The sequence below is a fragment of the Pistacia vera genome, unplaced genomic scaffold (genome assembly GCF_008641045.1).
Source record: "Pistacia vera cultivar Batoury unplaced genomic scaffold, PisVer_v2 Contig1042, whole genome shotgun sequence".
NCBI classification, from domain to species: domain Eukaryota; kingdom Viridiplantae; phylum Streptophyta; class Magnoliopsida; order Sapindales; family Anacardiaceae; genus Pistacia; species Pistacia vera.
This window is the reverse complement of record NW_022195074.1, coordinates 44,544-63,797: the sequence shown is the minus strand read 5'-3', so window position 1 is coordinate 63,797 and position 19,254 is coordinate 44,544. Positions and strand designations below refer to the sequence as shown.

The following is a 19,254-nucleotide window of genomic DNA, read 5'->3' as shown; positions in this document are numbered from 1 at the left end:
GGGGGTCGGATCGGTCAACTTGGGAACCGGGCCCTTGACTGGGTGAAGGCCTGATCCGGTTTTCAAAACATTAGTTCTATATTAGGGTACAATTGGAAAGTTGTCATTTGGTGGTTATATCATATAAGGGGATAGGGTTGGGAGAGTTGGTTAATTATTATTTGGATAAATTAAGTAACCCCTAAAATATTGTATAATAATTTGAAAACAGGAAAAATAATAATAATAAATAATAGAATCTAGTATTGACGTAGTGACATTCCTTTCCACCCAGCGAACCTGAAACTATCTTCTTTCATTCTTCCCTCGCATTATCTCTTTAGTCTTCTCGCTATCGCTATGCAAATCAAACTAAACTAAGCTAAGCTTTAAGTTAAGCTGTGCCCTTTTCTCTTTCTTTATGAACTTAACACTTCCATCATCTTCTGCTTCATCTTCATCTTCTCCAATCTCTAATCCTTTTCCCATTACACACACTCTTCCTCTCCACTGGGTCTCTTCACCTCCTCACCCTTCCTCTATCACAACCTCAAAACCCAGTCGCCCCTTTCGCCTCCAAACCACCAACTCCACAAGCACTGACCTCTCTCTGTCTAATCCCTCCAGTAATTCTCCATCTCCATCCAATAATTTCAATGATGACCAGGCCCTCCTAACTCTCCTCCGCCAAAGGAAAACTGAAGAAGCTTGGATTAAATACACCCAATCTACTCACCTTCCCAACCCCACTTGCCTTAGCCGCTTGGTCTCTCAACTCTCCTATCAAAACTCAATTTTAAGCCTCTCACGCGCCCAGTCCATCGTCACGCGCCTCCGCCATGAGCGTCTGCTGCACCGTCTGGATGCCAACTCCCTCGGCCTTCTCGCCGTCGCCGCCGCCAAATCTGGACACACCCTCTACGCCTCGTCCATTATCAAGTCCATGCTCCGCTCCAGCTACCTTCCTCATGTCAAGGCATGGAGCGCCGTTGTCAGCCGCCTCGCCGCCTCCGCGGACGACGGCCCTACTGAGGCAATCAAGCTCTTTGACTCAGTGGTTCGTCGGGTCCGCAAATTTTCGGACCCCACAATTGTTTCTGACTCACGGCCCGACACGGCAGCCTACAATGCTGTGTTGAATGCTTGTGCAAATTTAGGTAATACTAAAAAATTCTTGCAATTGTTTAATAGGATGAGTGAATTTGGTTCTGAGCCTGATGTTTTGACCTATAATGTTATGATTAAGTTGTGCGCTAGAGCTGGTAGGAAAAATTTGCTTGTGTTTGTGTTGGAGAGAATTCTTGAAATGGAAATTCCTTTGTGTATGACTACATTGCATTCGCTTGTGGCGGCGTATGTTGGGTTTGGTGATTTAGAAATGGCTGAGAATATGGTTCAAGCTATGAGAGAAGGGAGGAGAGACTTGTGCAGGATTCTTAGGGACTTGAATTTCGATGACTTGAGTGAAGATTCAAGGGGAAATGAAGGAGATGAAGATGTGTTCGAAAAGTTGCTTCCTAATTCGATTAGTCCGAGCAGTGAGCCACCATTGTTGTCTAAAGTTTATGCTCCTAACTCGAGAATTTACACGACTCTGATGAAGGGTTACATGAATGAAGGTCGTGTGTCTGACACAGTGAGAATGTTAGAGGCAATGAGACAGCAGGATGATAGTGCCAGTCATCCTGATCATGTTACATACACAACTGTTGTTTCTGCTCTTGTGAAGGCCGGGTCAATGGACAGGGCTCGGCAAGTGCTTGCTGAAATGACAAGAATTAGTGTGCCTGCAAATCGAATTACTTATAATATTCTTCTCAAGGGTTATTGTCGACAGTTGCAGATTGACAAAGCAAAGGAACTGCTCCGGGAGATGTCTGATGATTCAGGGATTGAGCCTGATGTTGTTTCATATAATATTTTGATTGATGGATGTATACTGATTGATGATAGTGCAGGGGCCCTTGTATTATTCAATGAGATGAGAGCAAAAGGGATTGCTCCCACTAAGGTCAGCTATACCACATTGATGAAAGCTTTTGCCTTGTCGGGTCAACCTAAACTGGCAAGGAAGGTGTTTGATGAGATGGTTAAAGACCCGCGAGTGAAAGTTGATTTAGTTGCTTGGAATATGTTAATCGAAGGACATTGTAGAATGGGATTCATTGAAGAAGCGAAGAGACTTGTTCAAAGAATGAAAGAGGATGGTTTCTACCCTAATGTGGCAACATACGGCAGCCTTGCAAACGGGATTTCACTGGCTAGAAAACCAGGAGAAGCACTTTTGCTTTGGAAAGAAGTAAAAGAAAGGTGTGAGGTGAAAAAGGAAGGCATGAAATCAGATTCTGATTCACTGCCACCGTTGAAACCTGATGAGGGACTGTTAGATGCTCTAGCTGATGTATGTGTGAGGGCTGCCTTCTTTAAGAAAGCTTTAGAAATTATAGCATGCATGGAAGAGAATGGGATACCTCCAAATAAAACAAAGTATAAGAAAATTTATGTGGAAATGCATTCAAGAATGTTTACCAGTAAGCATGCCTCACAGGCCAGGCAGGACAGGAGAAAGGAGAGGAAGAGAGCCGCTGAGGCTTTCAAGTTTTGGTTGGGTTTACCTAATTCTTATTATGGAAGTGAATGGCGACTAGAACCTACAGAAGAAGATGATTACTTAGAAGATGATTCTGTGTAATTCAGTACATTACTGTATACTACATTACTTGAATTTGAAAAAACAAGTTTTAATGTATCCATAGAATTTGAACCAAATGTCATATGTTCTGGTTTTAGTCGTCATAAACAATAGTATCCAAATCCATCCAAATATTTCTGGATCTGTATGCAAATGACTAATATATTATTTTGTCAAAATGGATCGACTACTCTGTAATTCTTCTGGACTGAGCATGAACATTATCGATATTGAGCTGATCCTAACTATAGCAAAGTGTTGATAACAAAGAAATTGCGCCAATAGACCTTTGAAAGTTGAGTGTTTAAATTCATCCAATATCACTAGATATACAATTATGTACAGATGAATCTGTTATACACGATGGCATAAAACTGTCAAAAGGTCTGCATTTTGGCATTGGATGAACCGAAACCCGGTAATCTAGCAGCATCTGAAGTATTGTTACAGAGCATGAGAACACGGAAGAGAAGAGGGAAAAAAACCTGCCCGGCTGCCCCCTAATGTTGCACACATTCAGCCTCTTGACCTTAATGGTTGACTCCGTGAATAGGATGATGATAGTACCTGCATAAGAATAGCACCATCAATAAAAGTAGCAAGAGCTCGAGGTATCCTGTCAATATAACGTTGGATGTTATCAGAAATTCAGAATCACACCCATCTCTGGGTGAATGACAGTGAATTTTATTACTAAAGTTTTCAAACAACACTATTACCTCAACATATTAAAAAAAAAAAAAAGTTAATTGAGCATGAAGCAATCTGAACATTCAAAAGCTAGTGGGTCAGAAGCCAATGGCACCACATTGGCATGATGGAATGGTATCGGAGGGAAAAGATGAAGCTCAGGAAAAGGTTACTATTGAAGATCTTGCTGTCTTGTCAACTATAATTCAATTTTTTTTTTTCTTTCTAATCTCATTTATACCATTACCAATAATGAATCTTTTTGTAATCTGAAATCCATTGTTTGATGACATGTCTGGAGTTCGCTAAGAGCCTAAGAGTTAATGATATTACAGTACCTGATATGTCTTTGGCCCCTTCTTGAGTAGATAACCAACAGTGTTTAAGTTATCCACAAATGTATCAATGTCTGGAACTCTAAGGCCAATCCTATCTGCCAAACTGTATATTTCCTGCAATACAAGAAGTAACTTTGATTGTAAGGGAAAAACTTTTTGCTTCTAGAAATGATAGATAACGAAAGGAAGCATACGGAGATCGAAAAGCAATCTTTCTGCTGCAACTCTGATTGCTTATTAAGGGCACTTAAAAACCGTTTTGCTTCTTTCTGTTGGCTCATTCCCCCACTCCGACCAAAATCCACAAAACCATGCTCATCAACATACTTATCATACAGGGATTCTTTCATAATTTCAACCACCTCCTGCAAAGATGGTCAAACAAAAGAGATGTTTATTTGTTTTAAGCTTCAACAGAAATTTTAGGTATTGTTAATTTGTTCAACTAACGGCTTCGATTGGTACTTGTTATCCAAAACCTTGAAGTACAATAGTGATTCTTGAGCATATTCTTCTGTCGCATTACATCTAAAAATGGTAAATCTTTTTTTTTTTTTTTCAGCTTTATAAGTTTAATATGTAAGTTCCTGATCGTTCCTGAATTAATATTTTCGTATTTCACCAGAGCAAATAGAACTTTAGTGCTTGAATTATTTTGTTAAAAGGTTAATTCAAATTCAATCCACAGACTTACTCTTTGTAAAGAAGTTAATCATAAAAGATGTAAGGACAGACGTATCATCGATCATCATTCAGGTATGACAAATATTGGCTGACCATTATCTGACCAAATTAACTTACCATTGCATCTTGTGCTGTTATTTCTTCTCTTAAGTCTAGCTTTGCTCGGGCTTCTGCCAGCCTCACCAGACTTTCAAGTTGCCTTGCTGTTATAGGTGTACTATCAGCAGATGTATTATGGTCTCTCAGTTTTAAGTAAAACTTCTGTAGGATTTCTGCTGCTGGTCGTGACATTCTGATACCAAATAAATAAATTACCAGAGTAAACATTTGCATTATAGTTCAAGGTAATTGCAGCATGTAGAGGTCATATCAAATCACCTAGGGAAGACAAACGTTCTTGCATAAGCAATATATTTGCGAAGAAGTGGAGCAGGTAGTGGAACAAAATTACCATCCTTCCTTGGGTCAAGTCTTAGTCTTGAAACTAGAGAACCACCTTTTACACTTATATCTACCCCATCAGTACTCTCTGATGCTGCATTTCTTAAATAGAAGGCAATCATGTTGAAGTCCTATCGTCACCCAAGATTAAAGCAAAAACAATCTCGAAGCTGAATTTTGTTAAGTCAATACACCACCTGTTCTTAACTTTTTGGCTGCTGGAGAATGTTGTTGATATCCAGAATGAAGCTGCAAGAGATAAACCAAGTCAGTTGTACTTCTCAAATTATGTTCCAATTGCCAAACATGATCAAAAGTTTGTATTTGAGCTAATGGAGACATTAGCATGTTAACAACTGGCCAAAGTTTACAAGCTCTTGAAAAGAATTTGCTATCATTTCTTGATGGTGTTGATATACTATATTATTTCTGCACCAGTATAAAGCATCCAGACTAGAAAACTTACTGACATGATGTGATCTGAGACTCTCTTGTCCAGTAGTTCATCAGGTTTATCGAGTAATATGAAAGCTAAATCAAATCGTGAGAGGAGAGCAGCACTCATTTTCAAATTTTCATTCACTGTTTTTGCTCGGCTGAAATTTGAATAGATAATATTAATTGTTACAACCTACATAATAAAAACAAGTGTAATATACAGGAACCACTGCAAAAACGTCTTTCACTAGACAACATGAGCTTAATATGTTTCTTAAACAGAAGTTAGTCAAGTTGCAGTTCATCCATGAAAACTCATATTGCTAATGTAGTTACAAAAGAGAGAGAGAAAAATTAGCATGCTATATTCTCAGTTTTAAGGGAAACATGGAGGAAATACTGGTTAACAATTCAGGGAACCGGTCAGTGCTGATAAGAGCACATTTAATTATTGTCCTAAGGAAAAACAATCTAAATGCATCCATTATCAGCTTATGAGAGTTTTCTATGAAAATATGAAGTGATAAATAGAATTTCTAAAAGAATACTTATAATGACCACCAACAGGGTTAGCTGCTGCCAAGACAGAAGTTCGTGCTGATAAACTGGCCACAAGTCCTGCTTTTGCAACAGAGACACACTGTTGTTCCATGGCTTCTAGTAAGGCCTGCGCTAATAGCAATAAGGCAATGAAGTAAAAATATATCCTCAATACTTGAAGATCAGTATAGTTTGTACGAATTCAGGTCAAACCTGGTGTTCTGCGGACATTTTATCAAACTCATCAATACAGCATAATCCACTGTCAGCAAGTACCATAGCACCTATGAACTTGAATTGTCACAAACAAGAGTAAACGTGGAAATTTATGATGAAGAGATGATATAAAAACCTTAGTCCGTTATGTAGATCAAAACGATTTTGATTGTTCAGTTTTTTATTGCAAATAAACAATGTCTATGCTGCACAGTTGATAAAACTTTAGTATGTCATGTAGGCTCAGTTTTCTATGTTTGGCAAAAGATTTTTGGAATCAACTGGTTTTAGGCTCATCACAATTAACAAATCATGAGGATCATAATTCTCTTCACAGCTTGGTAAGGCAATAGATAAGACCAGAACCAAATGTCCATATCTTTCTCACCTCTCATGTTGAAAGAGCTGAAATTATTTGTGAAAATTCTTTGGCTGCTTCAGAGTTCAGACCAGTTACTGTTGAAGTTATCATCTTATACATGGGTTTTATGGTTCTAACAGTTCACCTTTTACAGAATGAATCAAATCTAAGATTTTTATATATTATCATATAAGAGATCAACACATCATGATTTTCTCAATAGCTCCAAATTTTTTTAATTAAGAGTTCGCCCTTCAAGAAGTTAGGATCAGATGTAAACTAACATGCTTCCAGAAAGTTAGTGTCCTAAAGTCCATTACTATCACTGGTCAATATACAAGATCAAGATACTTAAATGAATATGACCTTTTGAAAGACAACTGAAAGATATTCAAAGTGGAATTTGAAAACCAACACATACAGGTGTCCAATCATAAAATAAACCTAAAATTTCTGATGGACAGGAAAAACACTGCACTCATAATTTATTATACAAAGCTAGTCCATGACCTTTGGAACACATTATGTTATTTCGCTAGATAGTCTGTAGATAACTAAGATAGCCAAAGTATCACATGGTGAAATAACACAGAAGTAGACCCTTACCAGCCTCAAAGGCATAGTCACTTGTCATGGAATCCTTCACTACAGCTACAGTGAGGCCAGCCTTGGTTGTGGCATTACCACACACATATATTCCACGAGGAGAAACAGCAGCTGCAGCTTGCAGTAGTTGGCTCTTGCCGAGTCCAGGATCACCTAGCAAAATGACAATAATTAATGATCAAGCCAATGTCTTTACCATTTTAGAAATGTGCACAATAACCTAGAATTCAGCGATGTTTTTCATGTTACATCATTTCCATTCTCATGTATATGTGAGACAAAATAGTTTAACAGCTTTAGTATTATTACAAAGCAACCGAAGATATTAAGCATACCAACAATTATGACATGGATGTCTCCTCTGACAGGGACCTTGTTTCTGTCTGTTGAATATTTTCGTACACCACCAAACAGTGCTAATGTTATTCCCGCTGTCAAGAGAAAAAAAAAAATTGATAAATGCACCATTCTATTATGAACTCTAGATACCTTGCTCGATAAGAAATATTGATAAGTTACAAATCATTACATCATGCTACTTGGCAACAGATTCATGCCAAACATTACTATATATGACCAGCCCATAACAGTGAGGAAAGCTAGTATAGGGCCAATACAACAGAATTTCATATACTAAACTTGAACGATTGTCCAAATGTATATATTATCACCTATTTTAGCGAATAGAGTCAGTAAATGCTCTTATTAAATCCATGGGCAACTAAAATGAGGGGTTTTAGATGGGAATTTCATGCTGCAAAATAAAACATTATTCATTTCCCAAGGAAGCAGAACATCATAGTGAAGCCAAACTATAAAAATTAATAAAATAGAAGAAATAACAGGAAAAAAAATAAAACCAATACTGGCAAATAAAGAAAAAGGATTCCAACTATTGGGAGGAAACAGTGCTCATAAAAGTACACCTTTAACAAGTTCATGTCCATAGATAGATGGGCAAATAGATTGAACAAGTTGTCGGAAGATATCAGAACCATATTCCTCCGAAAACTTCACAATAAATTCCAGATCCCTTGGAGAGAATAAGAACAAATCAGCCAGCTCCAAAGCTCTAGCATTAGAATTAGAATCTTGCAAATCCTTGGCATTAGACTGTGACTTGGAATTTTTAATGGAAACTGCTTCAAGATACAAATAGTAGAATCCCTGATTTTTGCTTTTTGATTTACCTGAAATTTATCAAAGTTTCCTTGAGCTTCCTTAGTGACCGGAAATAGTTTAAGAAACGCATATTAGGCATACTATTATTTAACATGCAGGAAAAATTATTAACAAAAACCAACACATTACTGCATTTAGGAGAAGGTTATGTATGTACCATATAGAATCTCATAAATAGCAACCACAAGTTAAATCTAATTACCTGAGAAGTGAGAGTGCCTTGTTAATTTTTAACATCATAGAATATTTGAATACAAAGCATATATTTATTCAAAAAAGTATAGGCCGGCAGTGTTATATTCTTGTGATGGGAATCTCATGAAATAGCTCTGGTTGCTGAGGTGGCACTCATTCTAGGTTGTATCATGTGACCAAGATTATGAACTACTTATATTGCATTGTAAATATTCTGACTAAACATTTGAATTCAAATGTCCTGGAACTTTAAATGCATACAAACTAAAAGTATCCATAATGATCATGCAAAAAATCGTGATATGTAAAAAATGCATACAAGTGCAAAAGAAACCCCTTTAATATACCTCCTCCAATGTCCATGTAATTGTTAATTACTCTTATAATTCCAGTAACAGTCACAACATCTCCAGGGATGCAGGCATCAACAAGATCTTCAGACAGTTCACATTCTACAGTACGAGGCACTCGACCTTCTTCATGATCTTCGGGTTTTAGCAACTCCTGCAGTCTGAAGAAGTAGAAAAAATAATAATAAAACTAATAATAAAATAAAAACACTGAAAATTTTCCTGCATAAGGTCTGTGAATATCAAAATAGCCCAAAATTTATGTGTAAGGTGTTAGTGTGTAAAAGGCACTAACCTTATTTTCTGAAAATCTATTTTTTGAGCAGAAGAGCGAACTGGAGTGAAGGTTCTACTTTTGCACCCATGTAAAGTACAACTCATTGGAGGTGAAAATTTTCCCTCAGGAAATACACGTGGAATGTTGGATTTGCACTTTGAACATTCAAAACACATTTGTATCACCAAAGGCCTCACAGTGCTAGCTTTTACTACCGATCCACGGACAGATACAAGCTTGTCTGTCATTTCACCAGATAACACATCAGCTATGAAATTCTTCAACATAACCATTGTTTATTACTTCATGTGAATATAAACAAAATTTACCAATATATGCTGCTTTCAAATTCTTCAAAGCAATCACTGACTCAGGGTAGTTATGAAGACGGATGTTTATCTTCATTTCATCTTCCAATTGGTTCTCCCATTTGGTTAACAGAACCTACTTTAAATACAAGCAATTAAAATATTATCAAATATCCTTTGACCTCCTTCTAATGTTTGACTTAATTACAGAACGACCCGTTACATTGAAAATACAGACCAAAAGAAACCCTCCATTGGAAATTGAAAATCTTCATGAATCCCTCGAAATTCATCAAAGACCCCTTTTGTAAAATTAATTCTACCTAATTTTCAAACTAGTTGTCCACTGTAATTAAGCCAAATAGATTAACCAATAAACAAATGCTGAAAATTTAATAATTTCTGCTATAATTGCTTGTACCTTGTGAACTGCAGTACTCATACACAGAAGAGCCACCTTAGGTTTATCCTCTAAAGCAGCATAAAAGGCCTCAGCGTCGCATATTTTTCGAAAATTTTGAAAATCAAGCCATAAAACGAACACGCCGCTGTCATCCTTTACCTGCTCTCTGACAAAAATTAAGTCTATACCCAACAAAAGCTGAATCAAAATAGGTGATAAAGCAAAAATCGTGTGATAGGTGGACCTGAAATGCTAGATCTAAGCCTGGAGGACTGGAGAAGAAGCCAATGAGATCGAATGTGAGCATCAACCTATCGTCGTCGATTGAAAACTCGTTGTCGGGAAAGTATATGGCCAAGATTTCGCCGATGTCGCTTGTGTCAACTGAGCGCAGCTTGCTCTTCGCGCCATCACCATGCGTTCCGAACATCGTTATCGGGTACTGACTCACTGAGTGCTGTTTCTGTTTTGGCGGGAGAAAAATTGTGAGCGAGAAGATGTAGGGAGTTGTTTTGCTAAATTCTAGTGTGTATGGGTCGGGTCGGAATATTTCTTTAAAACTTAAATCCTGGCCTCCCTTCAAAATTTAAATTTATCTAATAATGTTCGTATTTTTTTAATTATGAAATATTTCAAAAAAAAAAAAACTGACTTTATTAAGTAGTCTAAAAAATCGTTTGAAATTTTAAAAAATAAAAAAGATTTGTAAATTTTATTTTAACAAAAAAAAACCTCTTGTTGATGTGTGATTTTTACACCAACGAAACACACGTGTGAAATGTTGAGCTGGCCCAAAAAGACACACATGAATGTAAAGAAAAATGACAGTAAATGCAATGGTGATAGTTTTTAAAGTGGTTCGGATGCTAAGGTAGCAAATCCTATATCCACTGATGCTTATATTGATGAGAAGGGTCAGGTCGTTTTAACTGACTGACTTTACAATGGTAATACAAGGTATCAAATACTGAAAATTCTAAAGAGAGAGAGAGAGAGTAGCTAATCAAATGTAAAATATGCGAATCCCCTTAATGAAGGAGGAGCTCTCAATTTATAGTGAGATGCCTAAAACTAATGATTATTGAATCTGCAAGTTGGTGAGATTATCCGTGCAAATCCTTCTTTATGTCACATTGCCCACCTTCCAGAGTGATTTGCGCGATTTAGAGTAGGGATTAGACACGTGGGATCATCACAGCTTCTGGCTGGTCTGACTCACACCCACTACTCTAACGAAAGCAGGCAGCAGGTGTACCCATGATCTGACTTTTGGATGCTGACTGAACCTTACGTCAGCCCTTATATTTTTTAGGCCTAACAGAAGTCCTCTAGTTTTTAAGGTTTGAGGATCAAACCTTGGAAACTATAAGTCATGCCGCGATTGGATGATTTCTGGAGATTCTGGTGATTCTGACCTGTTTGAAAGTAGGTCGGGATGACACTTTTTGCGAACACGACCTCGCATGATCATTGTTCGCAGAGGATGAGCGACCTGATTTTGTCAGGCGTTACTTGTTGTGCTTTAGGGATGGATGCATTTAATGAAGCAGTCTCTGCGCTGACAAATGCGTCCTGCAGGTGATAAATGCCAGCCAGGCGCTTTAAATGCGTTGTACGCCGACACAGTACACTTTATCAGAACATTAAATGCATGGCATGCTGGAATAACGCCCTTTACCAGAGCATTAAACGCAGATTGAGGGGCAATTAATGCTCTGAGAGAGAGATGACCGTCGTTTAAGCTTTTCAACGGGAAAGATGAAGGTTTGACTTTCTCCAATCGTGATGCTCACTCTTCCCCGCTGATGTGCGACACGTGGCCATGATCAACGGTGAGAAATTTTTTGCCACCCAAATGTCGTTTTGATTCTGAGAGAAACTAACGTCGGTACATGCACTATAAAAGCTCAAATCTTTCTCAGGCAATGTCACCAGTCTTTTTCACAGAGAGCAAGAGATTTTCGCGAGCTTGAAACCTTTGTCTTCCAAACCAGCGTCTTTCCCATATTCGAAGTAGAAGCCATCTTTGTACTCCGAGAGGTTAAAACCTTTTTTTTTTTTTTTTTTTCCTTATTTTCCATGGTTAAGTGGCGTCAGTCCGCCGGTAACCCATCGGAGACGAGATGCTTATGTCAGGTTCGAGCCATGTATGGCAACTCGAATCATGCTGTTATGGTTTCTTTGGGATTTAGGGAGTTTGTTTCCCTCCACGTCATCATACGAAATAGCGTACGACAGCTAAATGACCCTCGTGTTTGTCGCTTTAGCAAACTAGCAGAATGGACCCCTCAACAACTAGATTCGAACAGGGAACCGGTTCGTCCCCACAGGGTGCTCCGAGTATCCCTCCCAAGGTCTTCTCGGTACTTACAGAGGATGAGCTCGAGAAGGTAATAAAACAGTACGGTATCGAGGTGGACGTTTTCCTCGACGTGGCACACTCATCGCGTTACCCGTTAAGTGGTCTGGCCGCGATCTCCGAGGAGATCATCAAGGGCGGGGGATTGATCCCCCTACACCCTTTTATCAGGTCACTTTTGGACCACTTCGGGATAGCGCCGATGCAGCTCACTCCAAACGTGTATGTGATTGCTGTCGCAATGTACATTGCGTGTCGTGAGAATGGGCTAGGCGAACTGACGGCTGTGGAGCTCGGCTGCTCGTATTTTTTGATAAAGAGCAAGGACAAAGATTCTTATTATTTGTCCAGACGACCTACCATAGCCGATGGGATACATAGCTAACCTAGTAACGCGGGGGCCTACGAAACGAAGTTTTTCTTCTTTCGTTACGACGGCCATTACCGTTTTCAGGAACCGAGTATGTTCTTTTCCCTTTGCAAACTCATTAAATTTGGAATGTGTTTTTTTTCTAACGACCTAATTCCTTTTTGACAGTTAACAAGACGATCGACTTATGGCTACTCTTCGATCCGACTAGGATCGTGAATTTCGGCTTCCTGCCCGAGGACAGACTCGACGTGAAGAAGCTCGTGACGACCGCGAATCTGCGGAAATACGGGTTCTTCAATGCAAACGCGTCTCTAGAGTCCCCATTGAGTAAGTCTTGCTAACTGGTTCTTTTCTGGTCGTGAAATGAAACACTTGCTAACGATGCTTGCATGCAGCGACCATGCCTCCGAAGGAGTCAGAGCAGCCACGACGAAGGCCGCTTAATTTTCCTCGGTCAAGAAAAGCCAAGGTGATCGACGCTGCTCCGACCGTTCCCCTGGCTGAAGGTGCAACATCGGGCCTACCGGTGCGATCTGTTGGAACTTCTCAGCCCCAACCGTCAGAGGACGCGCCAATCCGAACCACAAAGGTCTCCCAACCGTTGCCTGCTCGCCCGAGGCTAAAGACAATGGCTCAGCGAAAGAGGAGGCAGATTCAGGTCGAATAGTCAGAGACCAAATCTGATGGTGATCAACCCAAGAGGTCGCGGTCGGACGCGAGGAGGTCGGGTAAGGAACCGATGGACACGACCATTGTCGAAGGCACGAAGAATGATACTCCTCTACTGGACTCGCTGGGGAACCTGTCGGAGTACCTGCAGCCGATAGTCTACACCTTACTGGAATGCGGACTCTCGGAATCATTTGAGCAGTTCGCAGATTCCAACGACGTGGACCTAATGTCCACATCGATCCAACATTTAAGCAAGGCGAACGAACTGTCCTCGGCGAGGACTACCCTTAGCTCCTTTTGATTAGCTAACTCTTTCTTTGTTCGCAGGTCCTGCTTTCCATGCGAATATCCCTGGAGAAGGTTCAACTGGGAGCCGCAAAGGGGGAGGTCGCTCTGAAGGAAGAGAACTCAATGCTCAAGTGAAGCTTGGAAGCTATCGAAACAGAGAGAAACTTGTCTTTTGAGTTGATGAATTGGTACCTGAACGAAAGAGACGCGACTCTTTGAACAGTGGACTTCCAAAAAGCGGAGCTTGAGCAGCATGCAAAGGAAACAAAAGAGCTTCAAATGACCATAGCCAGGCTCTCCAAGGAGGTCGGAGAGAAGGACCAGGAGCTCAAAGCGACCTGTTTGTGGGCTTTGCGAACAGAACAAGAGAGGGATGCCTCCGAGAAGCAAAGGCAAGCTCTCGAGGTTGAACTTTAGGCAAGTCAGGGAAAAGTTGCTTCCTTGACCGAAGAGATGCAGAATCAGGCAGTAGAGGTCAAGGAGAAGGTTGCCAATTGGGCAATCAAGTCTATATATGCCTTGTGATTGAAGAATCCGCGACTTGATATGTCCGACCTTCCAGAGGACTGGCAGGATACCCTCATGTCCATGGCGCAGGAGGATGACGAAGCGACGGCTGCCCGAGCATCTGATCAGACAGGAGTTTCGGGACATGCCTCGAAGAAACCCTCAGCTCACCAGCCCTAGGATGGTGAGGTCGATCCTCTAAGAGCCAGATTAGGGAGTATAGTCGTGCCATTTTGCCTGTTGTACTCTCCTCATTAATGAAATACCTTTTTGCTTTTACAACTTCTGTTCGCTTTATTATTCATGAGTACATTCTGATCGCTTACATTATTAGAACAAGTGTGATAACATAACACATTTACACGAACAAGATTACATGCGAAGATTATTATAAGCGCACAAAATAACACTTTACAAGGAAATGATTTACAAAAATCAGAAATTAATTTACAAGGAAAACTGAGTTCAGAATTATTGATAGTATGGTCGAAGGTGCTCAGCATTCCAAGCTCGGGGTACTTTGGAACCTTTCAGCCTTTTGAGATGACAAGTCTCCGGTCTTATCACTTTGTCGATACGGTATAGACCTTCCTAGTTCGGTCCTAACACTCCCGCACTTGGTTCCCTGGTACCGAGAAGGACTTCCTTTAACACAAGGTCGCCGACCTAGAAGTCTTTTCGTCTGACCTTTAAATCAAAGAACCGCTTTGCGCGTTGCTGGTAGGCTGTTATCCTTAGCGAAGCCTTGCTGCGATGTTCTTCAACAAGGTCTAGGCTTGCTCTCATAAATGCTTCGTTGTCAGCCTCATTGTACAAGTCCCTCCAAAGTGAATCAGTTCCTACCTCTACAAGGATCATTGCTTCGCATCCGTATGCTAGCGAAAAAGGTGTTTCTAAGTTGGAGGTTCTTGGAGTTGTTATGTACGTCCATAGGACTTCGGGGAGGTCGTCAGCCCAATTCCCTTTGGCTGCGCCAAGTTTGGCCTTTAGAGTGCGCTTGATGGTTTTGTTGACAGCTTCAATTTGGCCATTTGCTTGTGGCCTTGCGATTGAGGCGAATTTTTTATGGATGCCTAGCTCGTCGCAAAACTGCTTGAATTCCTCGTTGTCAAACTGTTTCCCATTATCCAAGATGAGGGTATGAGGAATTCCGTAGCGGCACACAATATTCTTGAAAACGAAGTCTTTAAGCTTTTTGGTTGTGATCGTGGCTAGCGGCTCGGCTTCCACCCATTTGGTGAATTAATCTACCACGACCACGACATATTTGACTCCCCCTTTACCGACTAGCATGGGACCGATGAGATCGATCCCCCACATGGAAAAAGGCCAGGGGCTAGTCATTGTTATCAGTTAGTGGGAGGGAGCTCGCGGTATGTTCGCGAACCGTTGACACTTATCACACCTCTTGACAAAGTTGTAGGCGTCATCTTGGATTCGGGGCCAATAGTACCCTTGACAAACAACCTTGTTCGCAAGAGATCGCGCGGCAGTGTGATTACTGCATATCCCTTCGTGTATTTTCCTCATGATGTATTCTGCTTCTTCGCTGATTACATATCGAAGGAGAAGGGCACTAAATCCTCTCCTGTACAGCTGGTCCCCGATGAGGGTGTAACGAGCAGATCTTGTTTGCAGAACCCTTGCCTCGACCTTGCCGTCAGGCAAGATCCCATCCTTGAGGTATTGGAAAATGGGAGTCATCCAGGAATCTGATTCTATCACATTCATGGCTTGTTCGATCGGGCTGATACTTGGGGCCTCGATGAATCGAACAAGAATGCTATTCAGCGCTTCTGAGTCCAACGATGAGGCTATTCTTGCTAGCGCGTCTGCCACAGAGTTGCCATCTCTGGGAATCTGAGTGATCGCAAAGTGCTTGAACAGCTCGAGTGCGGCCTTAGCTTCTTTCAGATAACATATGTTTTCTTCCTTGGCTTAGTATTCTCCTAAAATTTGGTTAACAACCAACATGGAGTCGCTGTGGACACTAATCGCGGTTGCCCCCATTTCTCTGGCCAACCGCAATCCAACGAGCAGAGCTTCATACTCGACCTCATTGTTGGTTGCCTTGAATCCGAACCGAAGAATTCCGTGAACGCAAGCCCCTTCGAGGCTCAAAAGGAGAAGACCTACACCGACCCTCTTTCTGTTCGATGATCCATCGATGTAGAGGCTCCAGGTCGACAGATTCTAAGCAGTTTCCTGGATGGCTTCGCTAGGCTATTGCTCTGACTCACTTGGAAGATAGGAGAATTCTGAAATGAAGTCAGCAGCAGCCTACCCTTTGATAGTCGATCTTGGCTTGTACTTCAGATCGAACTGACTCAATTCTATGGCCCATTTAAGCAATTTACCAGATGCCTCTGGCTTCTAGAGGACCTGTCTGAGGGGTAATTAGTCATCACATGGATAGTATGGGCGTGGAAGTAAGGTCGCAACTTTCTGGAAGCGATGAGCAGGGCAGAGGCTAATCGCTCTATTTTCGGATATCGCATCTTGGCATCCATCAGACGCTTGTTCGCATAGTACACTAGCCATTGGACCTTTTCCTCTTCCCGAATTAGGGCTGCACTGACTGCGAACTGAGAAACGGACAGATATAGGAGCAGGATCTCTTGGGGAAAAGGCTTAGACAGGAGAGGTGGTTTCCCGAGGTGTTCTTTTATACTTTGGAACGCTTGTTCGCACTCGAGAGTCCACTCGAACTTCTTATTGGCCTTCAGAACATTGAAGAACGGTAAACAGCGATATGTTAGCCTCGATATGAAGCGACTTAGTACCGCTATTCTCCCATTAAGACTCATGACCTGTTTTTTGCTGGTCGGGCTTTCCATATCGAGCAGAGGTTGAATTTTCTCGGGGTACATTTCTATTCACCGTTGGTTAACCATGTATCCTAGAAATTTACCTGACGATACTCTGAATGAACACTTTAGAGGATTCAGTTTCATTATGTACAGTCGGAAGATATCAAACATCTCAACGAGATGCGCTATATGATCTGCAGCGACATAGGATTTGACCAATATGTCATCTACATAGACCTCCACTGACCTGCCGATCTGGTAGGAGAACATCCGGTTAACCAATCGCTGGTAGGTCGCGCTAGCGTTCTTGAGACTAAAGGGCATAACTTTGTAGCAATACAGCCCCCGATCCATAATAAAAGATGTATGTTCTTCGTCTTGCCCGTACATCAGAATTTGATTATATCCCGAGTACGCGTCCATAAAACTTAGCAGCTCGTGCCCCGAGGTGACATCCACGAGCTGGTCAATTCTTGGCAGGGGAAAGTTGTCTTTAGGACAGGCCTTGTTGAGGTCGCTCGGATAGACCAGTTTCAGAGGAGGTTATCCACCTCTAATTTTAAGGCGGCATATCGTTCCGGGTCCATTACCCTTCTTATCTGGCGAACAGGCTTGGCTTCGCGGTCGATGTTCAACGCATGGCAAATGATATTCGGGCTGATCCCGACCATATCTGCTTGCGACCAATCGAACACATCGATATTTTCTTTCAGGAAACTGATTAGCTCGGAGGCGAGCTGAGGGTTAAGACTGCTCCCAATCCTTAACACTTGGGTCGGCTCCTTCGGGTCGACCGTTACTTCGGAAAAATCCCCAACTGACCCACTTGAAAGGTTTTCCTCAATTCGAGGATCCACACTATCCTCTGCTGGGCCAGGTTGTGGCTCGATCTGGCTGATCGCCATAGCATGTTGGGGAATACAACACGAGATGCCCTTCCCTCTGCACGTCATCTGCACTGCTTTTATGTAACAGTCGCGAGACGTGCTTTGAGATCCGCTAGCTTCCCATATCCTTGTCAGGGTGGGGAACTTCATCTTTAGATGGTATATAGAAGTGACTGCCTTGAAGTTTCTCAACAGAGGTTGCCCCAGGATCCCATTGAAGGCAGATGGGCAGTCCACGACCAAGAATTCAGTAACCTTAGTCACTTCGTCATAGTCACCCAGCATGACTAGGAGTTGGATCGTTCCCTTAGGGATCAGGTGGTCCCCTGTACAACCATAAAGAGGGATCGAAGCGGGCTTTAGGTCAGCCTCGTCTAATTTCATTCTTTCAAAAGCATCCTGGAACAGGATGTTCATAGCGCTTCCGTTGTCCACTAGCATTCTGCGGACGTTATGGTGCCCTATGAGGGGCGTGATCACAAGAGCGTCGTCGTGAGGATGATGCAAATGAGTTGCATCCTTTTCGGAGAAAGCGATCGGCTCCTCCTTGCGAACCTTTTGTGGTTGTTGCGACGTGTTCATAACTCTGATTGGGTCATGATGAGCCTCGCGAGCATATCTTTCTTGGGCACCTCGCGGGGAACCAAAGATTATGTTAACACTTCTATACCCTTTGCGATCACGACGCTTCTTTCCTTGCTCCCCTTGACTTTTCTCTTGCGCAGGAGCGAAGTCATCAATATAATCCTTAAAATGCCCTTTCTTAATGAGCTCTTCGATTGCTTGTTTTAGAGCTCATCACTCATCTGTGTGATGCCCATTGTCCCGATGGAAGCGACAGTATCTTTTATTATTTCTGGCTATCGCGGGAGTTTTCATGGGCTCGGGCTCTTCGAGCAGGCTGGCTTCCTCGGATTTATTAAGAATAGCTGATACAGATGCGTTCAGTGGAGTATATTGGTTTCTGTCACGATCGTGATGAGGAACGGGAGCATAAGACTTTTTGGGCTCGTAACGAGGTTTCTTCCCTTTTCGCTGATCGTTAGCGTCCCCTCTACGATCAGCTTTTCTACTATCCCCAGACCAGGCGTTCTGCCTGAAGCGCTGGGGTCACGATGGCGTAGTGCTGCCAATGAATTTTCTATCCAGAGGTACTTCTCAGCAAGGTTATAGAATCCTGTGAGGGAAACATCGTCCTCAGCCTATAATTCTTTCCATAGGTCGATTTGTGGATGAACTCCGGCTATGATGAGAGTCCGAACAAACTCTTCAAGAGTATGAGCCATCTTGTTGAGTTCTTTGTGGAAACGGTCAATGTAAGACTGAAGGGATTCATCCATTTCTTGCCTTATATTGCTGAGGTAGCTCAAAGGCATCGAGAACTTTTGATTTGCTTGAAAATGCCTTAGGAACGTCGCGCTCATCTGAGGCCACGAACTGATTGATCCCGCTGGGAGTGACCTGAACCACCGTTTAGCATGAGAGGTCAAAGTCACTGCCAAACAACGGCATTTTGCTAGATCTGAGACCTGGTGAAGCTCCTTCAGGTCGTTAAATTTATATAAATGATCCTGCGGATCAAAATTTCCATCAAACGCCCGCATGTCGGGCATTCTGAATCCTGGTGGGAGCGAAGTGACTAACACTTCAGGAGAGAA

At 41.7% G+C, this 19,254-nt stretch overlaps 2 protein-coding genes across 3 annotated transcripts; one reads left to right on the top strand and one right to left on the bottom strand.

Annotated features, from left to right (window-relative positions):
* Window positions 1–244: 244 nt before the first annotated feature.
* Window positions 245–2,728, top strand: LOC116126789 (pentatricopeptide repeat-containing protein At3g09650, chloroplastic). Its single transcript, XM_031412469.1, has one exon. It carries the CDS (start codon window positions 401–403, stop codon window positions 2,669–2,671), a length of 2,271 nt encoding a protein of 756 aa, XP_031268329.1. The 5' UTR covers window positions 245–400; the 3' UTR covers window positions 2,672–2,728.
* A 132-nt stretch (window positions 2,729–2,860) lies between these two features.
* On the bottom strand, window positions 2,861–10,206 carry LOC116126777 (probable DNA helicase MCM8). Of its 2 annotated transcripts, XM_031412449.1 has the most exons (17): window positions 9,945–10,206; window positions 9,719–9,859; window positions 9,319–9,433; window positions 9,008–9,230; window positions 8,710–8,873; window positions 7,912–8,175; window positions 7,321–7,416; window positions 6,986–7,138; window positions 6,016–6,086; window positions 5,811–5,929; window positions 5,291–5,420; window positions 5,022–5,073; window positions 4,762–4,918; window positions 4,501–4,675; window positions 3,894–4,064; window positions 3,700–3,813; window positions 2,861–3,238 (listed from the first exon to the last, which is right to left on the bottom strand). In XM_031412449.1, exons 1-17 carry the CDS (start codon window positions 10,128–10,130, stop codon window positions 3,188–3,190), a joined length of 2,382 nt encoding a protein of 793 aa, XP_031268309.1. In that variant the 5' UTR covers window positions 10,131–10,206; the 3' UTR covers window positions 2,861–3,187. The 2 variants fall into 2 exon arrangements, with proteins under 2 accessions (XP_031268309.1, XP_031268316.1); XM_031412456.1 differs by lacking the exon at window positions 9,945–10,206 and having other exon boundaries at window positions 9,319–9,436; window positions 9,719–9,844.
* Window positions 10,207–19,254: the final 9,048 nt, after the last annotated feature.

Bases quoted from the DNA above. Each gene is read 5' to 3' on its own strand.
- LOC116126777 (XM_031412449.1), bottom strand. From the start codon at position 10,130: ATGTTCGGAACGCATGGTGATGGCGCGAAGAGCAAGCTGCGCTCAGTT. The intron at 8,176-8,709 runs GTATATTAAAGG...GATAAATTTCAG, and splicing joins TTACATGGACATTGGAGGAG to GTAAATCAAAAAGCAAAAAT. The intron at 7,139-7,320 runs GTATGCTTAATA...TCATTTTGCTAG, and splicing joins CATCCATGTCATAATTGTTG to GTGATCCTGGACTCGGCAAG.
- LOC116126789 (XM_031412469.1), top strand. From the start codon at position 401: ATGAACTTAACACTTCCATCATCTTCTGCTTCATCTTCATCTTCTCCA.